This window comes from Eubalaena glacialis, chromosome 9, assembly GCF_028564815.1.
Source record: "Eubalaena glacialis isolate mEubGla1 chromosome 9, mEubGla1.1.hap2.+ XY, whole genome shotgun sequence".
Classification (NCBI taxonomy): domain Eukaryota; kingdom Metazoa; phylum Chordata; class Mammalia; order Artiodactyla; family Balaenidae; genus Eubalaena; species Eubalaena glacialis.
The window spans coordinates 23,561,416-23,575,120 of record NC_083724.1 but is presented as its reverse complement, the minus strand read 5'-3'; the positions used below and the strand labels follow the sequence as shown (position 1 = coordinate 23,575,120).

At 39.1% G+C, this 13,705-nt stretch overlaps 1 protein-coding gene across 3 annotated transcripts in view; it reads right to left on the bottom strand.

The window, feature by feature from the left end:
• Window positions 1-1,107: 1,107 nt before the first annotated feature.
• Window positions 1,108-13,705, bottom strand: part of LPAR1 (lysophosphatidic acid receptor 1) — a 152,905-nt gene continuing 140,307 nt past the window's right edge. For all 3 annotated transcript variants that reach the window (XM_061201047.1, XM_061201045.1, XM_061201046.1), the window contains exon 4: window positions 1,108-1,881. In XM_061201047.1, coding sequence (XP_061057030.1) covers window positions 1,580-1,881 — 302 coding nt within the window. In that variant the 3' untranslated portion in view covers window positions 1,108-1,579. The remainder of the gene's footprint in view (window positions 1,882-13,705) is intronic.

Sequence of the window (13,705 nt, the reverse complement as noted above, 5' to 3'; positions counted from 1 at the left end):
TGGATCATCCATTGCTCAAATGAAATTTGGAATTGCTAGACATATTAAGTAGGGTATCCTGGTTATTTGTGGCAGCTGACTGTTTCTAGTCCATCTTGTTATATAAAAAAGTCACTCTCAACTAAAGTAACCACTGCATTTCCTTTGTAAAAAGGTAATTTAACTGGCTTTCCTCACAATTGCCACCTACATAGGGCAAAAGCAGGAAATCCCCTTTTATAAAAGGTAAGAGCATAAAAAGACATTTCACATTAAAAAAAAAAAATCCTTCATGGGAATGTGTCCTAAGTAAATAATCAATTATATGGACAAAGTTTTATGTACATAAAATTTTTGCAACATTATTTATAATAGTGAAAATTAGACATAACCTAAGTAGTCAACAATACAGGAATGGTTAAATAAACTGAGTTGCATCCATTAAATGGAATATTATATAGCCATCAAAATTATGTTTTTGTAAAATTTTTAATGCCATAGGAAAATGTGGCAATTATGCAGTGGAAAAAAACAAACTGGTTATAAAACTGTTTACAGTATGATCCCAATTATATAAAAAGGTATATAATATACATATAGGCATACACAGGGGGAAAGCTGTTAATGGTGGTTACTTCTGGGTTGTGATACTATCAGTATTTTTTCTGTTTTATACATTTCTGTATTTTTCAAGTTTTCCACAATGACTGTATTATAATACAGAAAAACACAGGTCATTAAAAAATTCCTCTGATGAACTAATAATTAGAATGTACTTGGGTACTATAAATATGTGGGAACAATACCACTGTGCTCATCTCTATAACTTTTATAGAGTACACATTCTTCTGATAATAAACTTACATTCCCTGTTTTATACATGTTACAACACTTTAATAAAAAAAGGTAATATTGTGATTAGATCATTGTTTGTTTCATAACCTAAACAAATACTGGCTTTGACATCTAGGTTCTTCTATTTCCTAGAAGATTTAAAATTAATACCCTTTTATCTTTTTAAGTACAGCATACTGCATACATACATTACATGCATGCTTTCTAAAAAAGTAATTCTAATTTATAGTTTTCCTACATAAGGAAAAAACTGGAGTTATGATCATTTAAAAACAGTCTATAGTCTTATCCATCACAAGCATGCTGATAGGCATAAACATGTTTATTAAATGAAATGTAACCTTTAAAAAGAAAAAAAGGGAAGCCTGTATGTAAATGAAGTTGTGGATTCAATTAGTCAGAATTGATTCTGACTTGCACCAAACCACACAAAATCTTTTGAAGACTAGTTAGTGTAGTGTAAATGGACACTCCAGAGTCTGTTTATGAATTCTATTGCAAGGTCTCCACTTTCTACTTTCAAAAGGAACGGGGAGCAGGATGAGGGATGTCCCATAAGCTAATTTTTCAATATACATCAAGTCTTGGTGGGTCTAGGAACAAATACTGCCATGGGTTAGTGTTTAAGTACGCGAGTGTGTTTTTCCTCTCTCTCACACCCCACCCTGCCCGTGCCTTTGGGAAGGCGGAGGATGATCATCCCGCAGTAGATGATGGCCGCGTCTCATCTTAGTTAGTTTCCTTTCTAAACCACGGAGTGGTCATTGCTGTGAACTCCAGCCAGAATGGTGTGGTTGACGGAGGACGCTGAGCGGTCGGAGCCTTCCGTGGGGCCGCTGGTGTTCTCACTGCGCTGGCAGCAGAGGATCTGCCTGAAGGTGGCGCTCATCTCCTTGTCGCGGTAGGAGTAGATGATGGGGTTCATGGCAGAGTTGAACTCGGCAAGCAGAAGGAAAAACTTCTCATAGGCCAGAACGTCACACTGTGGGCAGCACACGTCAAGAAGTAACAACACCAATCCAGGAGTCCAGCAGATGATAAAGGCACCTGCGAGGACGGGGAGCGGGATCGGGGAGGTTGAAAAAAAGAGAGAACAGAAAAATTGAATGATGAGGCGAGCAACCATGGGGTGAAACGATTTCAGTTCAAGGTAAAAATACTGAGCTTCAAAGCCACCGGATCATCATTTGCAATAAAATGTTCATTTTCTGAAATAATCAGAAAAGGTTTTGACGATAAAATGAGCAATTGAACAAACTCTCATTAATTCAGACCTTACTAAAATTGAGTATTTCTGAGACATTGATGATGATTATTTTGAGCAAAACAGAGTTTGCTAAGCAATTGTGGTATGAAATCGAGACATCCTGCAGTCAGGACACACACTTTGATGCTTATAAAAATACAGTTTTTAATAGTATAAGACTGTTTTCAGGCAAAAGCACTGTGACAAACACCCTTTAACGTTTAGTTAAGGCACAGTTTCTGGATTCGGTTTGACTGGGCTCAAATCCTTGCTCTGCTATTTAACAAACTGGGTGAACTTAGGCAAATTATTTTCCTTTTTTAATTGACGTAGAGTTGATTTACAACGTTGTATTAGTTTCAGGTGTACAGCACAGTGATCCGGTTTTGTGTATATATGTGTGTGTGTGTGTGTGTGTGTGTGTGTGTGTGTGTGTGTGTGTAGATACACATATATATGTACTCTTTTTCAGATCCTTCTCCATTATAGATTATGAGATCCTGAACACAGTACCCTATGCTACGCCGTAGGTCCTTGTTGTTGGCAAATTAGTTTTTTACCTCAGTTTTCTCATCTGAGAAATAGAAATGATTCCATTTGCCTCATTTGGGGTGTGGCAGGAGTAAATGAGTGCCCAGAAAATAATCACGCAGTAAATCTTACCAGAAACAGCAGTAGCAATAATATTGTTATTATCTGCTCAGTAGCACGGGCCTGTTTGGAAATAGCAATTTCCAACAGTAAGATGCACATTTACTTTTATTTTAAGTCAACTATCACTTAAATGGTACTTTTCTATATGCTTTACAAACATTAACTCACTTAATCTGTACCACAGCTGTAGGAGATAGAAACTATTATCTCATCACCCAGAGGAAGAAACTGAGAAACAGAAAAGTAAAATAACTTGCTCAAGGCCACGGTCCTGGAAAGTGGCAGACCCGAGGCAAACCCCAGAGTTTCTGCTCTTAAAGGCTGGTTCCAGAGTCCATGCTCCAGTAAACACTATGTTATATCCCCACTTCTTAAATTAATAAAATTAAATCTTTTAAACCAAAATTTTATGCTCTAGATGTTTCCTATTTAAATTCTCTTGCTTCCCCAACTCTTCTAAATCATAAATATTTTACTATAACTGTAAAGGGATGGAAATACAAATTATGTTCTTAGTTCCAACTTATTTAGCTCCTGAAACCACTCACTTGGCTCCCAGGGGAAATGGAGGTTGTGAAATAGCATTAAAATCTACCACCATATTACCCCAGGAATGAGCTGGGGATCCTTGGCTAAGAGAACGTGAACTGGTGGGCACCATCATGTCCCATTACATCTTACTTGATGGGCCCCTTACGTGTACTTAGGCTACACAATGAGCGGACAGGGAGTAGGGATGATCCCAGAAGTGCATTTGAAGCTTTTGATTTAAATGGCATTGGCCTAGGTGAAGGCAGGCTTGGATTGGGGTCGTGAATTGGACTAGCCTCAAGGAATGAGTTTCACAAAATGTAAACAAACGAGATTTAGTCTCCAAACAGCCCAGTTTTGAATGTGAGCTTTCTTTTTTTGAAACTTTTCAGCAGGGAAATGAAAATAAAGCAAGGAGCAAAGTATCCCCATAAAGCTCTTTGTTCTAAACACAAATGTGTATTGGTTTTAAACTGCTGTTCGCTTTGAAGGCTGGCCAAGGTGCTTCATTTTCTAATAAATACAATACCTTAGACTTTGCTTAGGGAGAAAAAAAAATATTTCAAAAATCAGGAGATAATAGCCAAGGAGCTATTTGAACTTCAAGTAAAAATGTTAATAAAGCATTCATTCCAAGTCCTTGAATTTCCTTGCTTGAAAATCACTCAGAAAGCTAAACATAAAGGAAAATCAAAGGAATGCCTCTTGAGTTTCAGAAATAATGCATTATTCATTGAGAAGCCGGGAAGGGAATTATTCTCAGGATGGAAAATGCTTGGATGGAAAATACATGGTCCCATTATTCCATTTACTTGGAAACTAAAAACATGCAGGCCCTTCATGAATGGGAGAGCATTCTTTCAAGTCTCCTTTCCCCTTTCTTTTATCAAAGCTCTAGTTGAGCTCAAATTCAGAGCCTGATTAGATACCAGCAACATGCATCTCAATAGATTTATTTTAAGTAACACGATCTTTTTCTCCTTCCAGGCAGCAGAAGGGAAGACCCTTATTCTCATGGATTTGCTCAAGCTGTCTGACTTTCTTCAAAAGTGGCAGAATTCAAATACAGTCATTTGTTGTTTATAACTTCTTCTAATTTTTAAATTCAAAAAGAGCAAGATCTTTGTGATAAAAGCCATGATGGTCTCAGGAACTAGCCCAATGGGCCTTACCAACCCTGCAAGGAGCCTAGATTAAAGACAGGAAGTGGGGACACCATAGCCTGACCAGGAGCTAATACACATGGGTGCTTCACTGAGGAACTCCAAGTCCTCTCTCTTCTTCTTCATTAAAAGGAACTGTTTTTAGTACTATAATTAGGCCCAACCACACCGTGCCAACACTCTGTGTTTGGATCTTTGAGACCTGATTGAGTAATTTAAGAGACTCATAGTACAGGCCTCAAAAATCAACATCTAAAATCAATCATACAGAGCTTTTCCTTCTTCTCCCTTCCCCTCTCTTTCACAGAGGTGCCGAGGATCAAACTGACCAAAAGCTGAAGGTGGACTACCTCAGTGGAAAATGGGCCCTGGAAAATTCCAAGGTGATTAGGCTTCTAAACAATCGTGATTGAACATTATGAGATCAACTTTGCTCAAATCACGGATTTACCACCAAGTTTCTAAAAACAAAAACTACAACCAAGCCCCTTTAGTAAAAAGGAGCCAACCATAATCCAGTCGGGTCATAGAACTTGAGATGTGCATTGGGGACCCTTGATCTGTAATCTGTGGACAGATTACCAACACATAATCTGTAGAGACTCAAGTGCACACCTACAAGGCAGGTTGATAAGAATGAAAAGAACCTCCATCTCCACATCTGTAAAGTGGAGAAATAATAGCTCTCTGCCTACTCCATAGGGTGTGGCGAGGATCAAACTGAGATAGATATGACACGTAAAAAGCCCTCTACACAGTGCACATCTACCTGACTACACTACCTATTGCCATCATGGGAGGCATAATGTGTGCAGGCTGGTGTAGCACAGTTCCAGGGCAGATTTCTTCCAGGGCAAAATGTGGAAGCATGTTTTGGACCATGAAGACCTGGCATTTCAAAAAGTTCTGAGATGACACCATCCTAATTGTAAGAGATTCCTAGGACTTGCAGTTGGATGTGACAAGAATAACAAGAAGGAAAAGAGAGGAACACAGAGAAGCATGGAAGCCCCAAATCATTTTGGAGTTTCTCATGGGTCAGCAGCTCAGTACCTACCAAGATGATGAATAAGATAACGTGGTACTCAGTAGGGACAGTCCTTTAGGTAGTTTGTATATTTCTGGAATATCCCCACAGATCAAGGCATAAAACCAAGGATGGTATGCAATAGCATGAAAGAAAGAGGAAGCACAAGTAGTTTGTGGTTGCTTATTGTAAAGTCAGAAGCAGAAGTAGCAGAAGATAAGATGTTCAAGACCGTGAAGACCTTGTACACAGCCTGGCAAAGATATTTGAAATTTTTCCAGTCTAGCATTGATTCTCAGCCCCAGCCACATACTACAATAGCCTGCAGAACATATAAGAAATAATGATCTTCATCTATCCTTCCTCCCATGAGATTTTAATTTCATTGGCCTCATTGGCCAGAGTCTCATTTAACATACAACACTGTAAGAGAAGGGAAGAAGAAAATGATGTGGATAAAAATAAAGGCAAAACCATCAGATATTTCCCAATTCCAGAGGTGAAAGAAGAGCCTGAACAGAAGCAGTGGCAATGGGAGAAGAGAGGTATGAAAGGATTGGAAAAGTATTTAGAAGATGGACTGCATGGAATGGATGAGAAAGATATGAGTCTAGAATGATTCCTAGATTTTCCATTTGGGTGACAGAAGGATGGTGCTACGTTCCACTGAAGGAAGAAACACAGGAGAAAGTATCAGTTGGTGTTTTCTGAGGGTAGGTGAGGAGAACACAGATGGTGCCCTAGGTTTTATTTCTCTTCAGCTACCTGCATGACTTCAGATGGAGAGGCCTTAAAGACACCCTGATGACCTCATGGCAATTTGAGTCCTTTAAGACTGCTTCTCAGTGGGCTGAACAAGAGTGGTTACATTTGGCATGATTTGCCAATATTGCAAGTAACATGGGGAGGAGAATAATCAAAATATATCTGCGGTTTGGAATAAATAGCAGAAGTCGCTCTTCCTCGAGCGAGCTTCAGTCCTTTCTTCTACATCTGTCAAATCAATCTGTGAGGGCCCCGGTGCCCACGAAGATGGAAGGAGAGATGCTGGAATGTGGACGCAAAAAGCAGGGAGGAAGGAGGCTGTTTTGGAAGAAGGGGTCACAGCTGCAGAGCAAGATCAGATTACCACACCTTCCCTGAAATCTACACACCCCCATCAGCTGAATAATGCTTACCATCTGGTCTCACAATTAGAGGCTTTTTTCTAGAGGGACATTTTCCTAACTAGTTGAACTTTGCTTATATTTGGAACATAAGAACCAAAGTTAAAAAGAAAAAAATGTCTGACAGAGAAGACCTCAAGGGAGGGAGTCCAAGGTTTTTGATGAAAAAAACAGAAAGCACTTCCAGTCTGGTTGGCAAATTTGTGTTTTTACAAAAAAAATCAGACATCTCACAGATCTAAAACGAGTCAAGGTAAATCCATCCTACACCGCTGCTGTGTCCGAGTTAACCTCTCCTTGGCCTCGCTCTTCTTGCTTCTCAAATGAGGATCTCAGTCCTCCCTACGAAACCAATGCGTGTTAAAGCATGTTAAGATGGGTTCCCGCCTCTCCTCTGCCCCCCTAAACATGTTTTCGGATTTCCACCCAGCTCTGTCTTGGAGTGAACTAACTAGAATAAGACTGGCTCACCAGAGCATTATTACCCACTAATATCTAAAAAACAATGCTACTCTAAAGGCCTAACAAAGGTTTTTCTTATAAGCCCTTATCATTTTTAAATAACAGATATATTTTAAACTTAAAAATATATATAATTTATATATATGCACACATACGTATATACACATACATACACTATATAAATGTATATATAACGTATATGTATGTGTGTTACATACCCACACACATTCAAAACAGTCACTGCGTCTTAGTGTCTTAAAAAAGACAATGAAAAAAAAAAGACAATGAGATTTATTTTCTTTCACACGAGACCCAACGAAAAAGGGATAATGTCACTTACATATTCTTCACATAGGAGATAATTCACCATTCTCAGAACAATTAAACCTGTTTTGCCTCCTAAAAATAGTGATTACAAAAATTTTCAAACACAGATTTCCCTCCCTTATTTTAAAAATGATCAATCTTAAATCTCACAGAAAATCAGTGTTGTCAACCACAGTTCAATACCGTCTAACTGAGAAAGTAATACTAAACTTATTGCATGACTGTGGTCTAGCTGTTACCAAAGTGATTTGAATAATACTTAACCCTTAAAGGATAAATGAAACTCCCCCTGCCCAGAATCTTTCCTTAGAAAAAGTTCAACATAGACAGGTAATTTGTAATTGGTTTTACAACATATTTAATTTTTCAGCTATGAATTAGGATTCTCCCAAAATGGTGCAAGTCTAAACGACTACTGAAATCTGGCTGAAAATACTCACAGAAGATAGCTGATGACAGAATCCTGTGGATTTTATTCTTTGCAGCTCATGAACTACTGGATGTAGTAGTTCATGGATCGACGAGATATGTGTTACCCAGAAGACAAAATTCGAGGATGAAAAAACATAATGGAAATTTAATTTATAATTCATTATTTTACTAACAAAATGAGGGGAAAAATTAAAATTTAATCCAAAAGCAAATTCAGAAATATTCTTGCAACCTAAAAATGTTTATTTAAAAATTATGTGTGTGTGGGCTTCGCTGGTGGCGCAGTGGTTGAGACTCTGCCTGCTAATGCAGGGGACACGGGTTCGAGCCCTGGTCTGGGAAGATCCCACATGCCGCGGAGCAACTAGGCCCGTGAGCCACAACTACTGAGCCTGCGCGTCTGGAGCCTGTGCTCCGCAACAAGAGAGGCCGCGATAGTGAGAGGCCCGCGCACCGCGATGAAGAGTGGCCCCCGCTTGCCACAACTAGAGAAAGCCCTCGCACAGAAACGAAGACCCAACACAGCCAAAATAAAATAAATAAATAAACAAATGTGGGGTTAAAAAAAAAAAAAGAAAAACCCAAAAGCCAAAAAAACTATATTAAGATGTATTTTTTAAAAAAAAAATTATGTGTATGTTTATGTGTATATGTATATATATATATAAATGGCTATATATATATATATATTTAATGGCTGAAAGACACAGAAAGAAGAAGAGCAGAAACTGTAAATATGATAGTGCATTTGGAGACTATGTCTCTTACAGTTGCTAAATGCTCTGAATTGATGCTTATGAAGTACAGACTCTTGGCAGAGTAGGAGGGAGGCACAGTCTGTCCTACTACAGTGAGATAGCTGTGTGCCTAAGATATCTCTTGTTATCAGAAACTTGTATTAAAAAGTATTTTTTAAGTGATAAAAATGATTATTCAATTGGGAAGTGGGTATTTAGGCTAAAGAGTTCCAAATTCAAATCATAAACATATTTTTGTACATGAGTTTCAATCAGTTTAACTACACGTTCAGAGTAAAATATCGGTTGCTCAAAACTAAGACAAAATATCACAAAGCAAGTTCTAACACATAAATCCTGAACAAAAATCAATCAGTTCTAAAGCCATCAAAATAAACTGCATCAAGATCACTTCCCAGAATTTATCCTATAGATATATTTACACATAATACAATTATGTATGTGCCAGGAATTCTTTGCAGCATTGTTTATTTTTAAAAATTGGAAATACTCTAGGCAACCACAAGTAGAGAAGTAAAATAAATTAAGTTGATTCATAAAGTGGGATTCTATTCAACTTTCTAAAGTTCTCAAGAAATTCTGTCCTTACCAAATGATCTCCAAGATACACTGCTAAGTAAGAAGAACAAGATGTTAAAACATACACATAAAATGGTATCAATTATGCTTTAACAACAGAAACAAAAAAAGTGTGTGCACACGCAAACACAGATACCCTATAATAAGCTTCAGTTGAGGCTAACAGTCAATTAATTTTAAAAATGTTTAGAACACAAAATTATAAAAATGATACCTTCAATATTTTATTTGAATTTAAAATACCGATTTGTATTCATTTGCCAATCCTTCAGCCTAGAGCCAAGGCTTTATATTTGAATATGGGTCTGTTAACTGGAGTTCTGCATCACCTTCCAAGCAAAGCCACACCAATAAAGCATCACATACTAACTCCCTCCAAATTGGCTTCTTCAAAGTGGAGTCAGAACTTAAAATTCTTGCAAAGCAATTTGAGTACAAAAACCTTGCTGATTTTTTATGGTTTTCCCCACACTTACAGTTGTTCTCCCCAGCAAATTTAAAGCAGTTTCTTTTTGCAACTTGTCTTCATTGAATATTAACAAAGCCTTCCCCTTAGCTTTCCCAGAAACATTTTCTCGTTGCCCTCATTTTTATTAGATAATGTGATATTTACCTAGTTACATTATTGTTAGAATAACCTGGCACTTTAGGAGCAAAAACAATTGATTCTTGGTAACTGTCAGAGCTGAATGACTTGGTCTTAGGCTATAGTCGACTAACCCTTTTTTAAAAATTCATCTAAATATATGAGTGTATACTATATGTCAGGTACTATTCTAGGTACTGAGGATGCCACAGTGAACCAAACAGAAAAAACTATCTCCCCTCCTGGAGCTTAGGTTCTAGGAAGGGTGTGAAAGACCTTTACTTACAAAATATATCAGTAAAATATCTTTTAGAGGAGGACAGTATTTGGAGACTATGGGAGAGCAAGTGAGGAAGGAGGAGGGCAGATAGAGGCTCACAGAGTGATCCAGACAAGAGCTAAGGGTGGTTCTGAACATGAGAAGGTGGTGATCACAGACACAGGTTGATGGTAAAGCTGATATGATTCGCTGATAGACTGAGTGCTAGGAAGAGGGAGAGGAGGGGAGGAAACCTGTAAGCAACTGAAAGAAGGGATTTAGCGACAAGGAGGTCACTGTGGACAGTTCAGTGGGTCTTGAGAATGGAAGCCTCACTGTAGTAGATTCAAGAGTGAACAGGAGAGAAACTGGACTCTCCAAGTACAGACAAAGCTTTTAGGCAGTTTTGCTGTGAAAGGAATAAGAGAAAAATGGCTATGGGCATGAATTACTATGTTTTACAAAGTTTTTGTTAATAATCAAGTTGGTTAAGGGAAAGCTAAGAATAGGTGTATACTCTGTATGTGTGTGTGTGTGTGCATCACATATCCCTCACATATATGTTCATATACGTATAGATTTTTAGATTGCTATACCAGAAATTATCAATTATATCTAAACTGTATACTTTAAATATATGTAGCTTGTTATATGTCAATTATACTTTAATAAAGGGGGGAGGGGAAAAAGAGGGGGGGGGGAGGGGGAGAGAGAGAGAGACAGAAACTGAGATAAGAAAGATTGAATTAGCACCAAATCATCTTTAGTTTGTTTTTCCCATCTGTTGGTAGGAAGCATCTGTCTGGCCCTCTCAGAAGCACGCAGGGAGCTTAGTGGCTCAGACTGTGTGTGGGCAGGGAGAGGGGGCGGGGGCGGGGGCATGGTTGTCCAGCAGTGTCCATGGCTGGGTGGTTGAGTCTTTCAATCCAGGAATGAAATGCTAGAAAGCTCTTTTGCCTTCAGAACTAAAGCTCATCTGCATTAAATATGATATTCTTATCTTAAAAGAACAGCTAACAGACTGGGGAAGATTTATAATCCTATTAATGACGGAATGAGTAGTAAATCCATGGACCCACCCATATACTGTTGACAGAAGAGTCATCTGACAATCTTTTTGGAGGCAATTTGGCAATGTCTAAATTTAAAATGTCCTATCTAACAATTCCACCTGTAGAAATGCATCACATCCAGAAACACTTGAAGCAGCATATATTATGAATACAGAATGCTTGATGAAGCAATATTTGTACTGGGGGAAAACTGTAAATCTAAACATTCGCTGACGTTATATATAAGTAGAGTAGTAAGCAGCCATCACACAGACTGACACCGCTCTACTGTACTGACCCACGTCAGAAGATACACAAATTGTATGAAGTCTGTAAGGTTACAATATTCCATTTGTTATAAAATTTCTATAGATATGCATATATACCTTACATGTATTACAAAAAGTCTAGAAGAATACACACCAGATTGTTGACAGGAGTTACCACAAGGAGGCAGGTGTGGCAGTATGGACTTCAAATTTTAATGTAAATATTTTTGTAATTTTGGGTTTTTTACAGAGAGCATGTTTCTCTTTAATAATTAAGGAAACAGTTGACAATATTCAGGCATTATTCCCACAGGCACTCCAGAAGCTAGTTGGTGAGGAGGAGGATGGCTTGAGGCTCCTTGCAGATAAAATTTCTTCTAACCTCCCAGGCTGCGCAACTGGAGGATTTTAAGGGTCAGTATTCATATTTTATAGGAGAAAAGAGATAGGCCTGAGGTCACATACTGTTTCTTTCGCTTACTAGTTGTGTGACAACGGACAAGTTATTCAATGTCATTGAGCCTCAGTTTCCTTATCTGTCAAGTGGGGATACTATGTACTTTCAACACTGCTGCGAGGACAGAATGAGACACCCTGCAGGTAGAATACAAAGCATGAGGCCACCTAGTAGGCTCCCTCCATTTTTTCCCCTTTCGTTCTCCTTCAGGGAAAACTCAAGGAATAAATCTATAAGAAATATGGATATCCGGGGCAAACTGCTATTGGTTCTCCCAACCTAGAGAGAGCAAACTGCGGGGCTGTGTTCTCTGGTACACTGCCACCTCAGCCACAAAGGGACATCAGCCTGCTTTCCTTCAGTTCAAGAACCTTCTGAAAGTCCCCACCAGCATTTCTTGATGAGCTCTCAAATTCCAGGTCATCCCCTTTCTTCTTTCAGTTGGAAATTAAAGGAGTATTTTCTTTTCATTTCTTACTTTTAGAGCCTACCTCATATGAAAAAGGATTTGAGGTAAGAGACAAATTAATACAGAGTTTAAGTGATCCTTGATCTTCCTATGCTTCAGGCAGAGGGGAACAATTTCTAAAGAGTAATGGGCCACCTTAGCCTCTTCTGCGGCTCTCGAGTTCTGGCAACAGTGAAATCCTTCTGGCTTCGGAGAGCCTGGGAACACAGGAATGGAGACGCTGTACTCTGAGCCTGTTCAGGGCTGGCACAGCCACTGGGGCTTCTCTGGACAGCTCGGTCCAAGTTTCTCTGCGGTGGATGCTGCCGCCTGGCCACGCGACAGTGTGGGCCCCTCCATGAGGAGGGGCAGGACTGAGTCCCCAGGTCAAGGCCCAAGGCGGAGGCCAGATCTTCCTCCTAACTGTGAAGCTGGGTGAGGCTGTCTTGTTTTTAACGACAGGGCCTGACTCAGCTGAGATGTTCGAAGAAAACAGATAAGGCAGGGAAGGAACTTCCTCAGAGAGTGGATGCAGGCCTCACATTTCTGTTGCCCACAGGTTATGGCTGAGGAGGGGATGGTGGGGACGGATCAGGCCATGAAAGCACTGAGGGTGGGTGGTCAGCACTCGATGCTCTCCGGCCACCTCAGTAGGATTGGACCCCACCCTCCTGAAACAGCTGGGCTGCTGGGAAAGGGCCAGTGCTGAGAGAATTCCATCACACTCTAGTTTTGGCAAAAGGGGAAAAGAAAACAGATAAAACAAAAAATTTTCCTAAGAACAAATGAAGTCAAGAAGGGTTGCATGTTTGCTTTTGTAAGGAAAGGGAAGGGACGCTTTGGACCACCCCAGACATTTCTCTTGCTTTGCTTGTTACATTCACCCACCCACTTCGTATACATTTCTTAATAAAAGACCTTAATCAGTTCAGGCTTACAGAGAGAAAAATCCTGTTTAGGGAAGATATAAGCTGTGGCGATTCATCTGCCTACTTTTTGCTCCAAGCTGTCAGTAAAATATCTGCTTCCAGTTTAGACTGGAGAGAGAAATGGACTTTTCCTGATTTCATCCAGGGCTATGATGCCGATGTAGACCTTCAAGTCTAATTTGTAAAGAGTCTTGTTACCTCTTAAGATTTTAAACTCTGCTGATACTTTTCTGTGCTCTAATTTTTCAAAATTACTACTGATGGTTTCCTTTTAATAAACCTTTATTTTTCAGACACCTCCTATTTCTTCCAGTCTTTTGTGGCTTTTGATTTTAACTATGTAAAGTTATAAAGTGCAATTACACCTTTTAAATGCATTTCTACAAGATATCTTTTATAATGCCCAGTTGAACTTATCAGGGGCAACCCACATATGGAACATACACAAGGCATCTCAAAGTGTGAAATGTCGTTGCTTAGTCTGACTACTGACAGTTTATTCTGCAGTTTGCACTTAAATATTTGA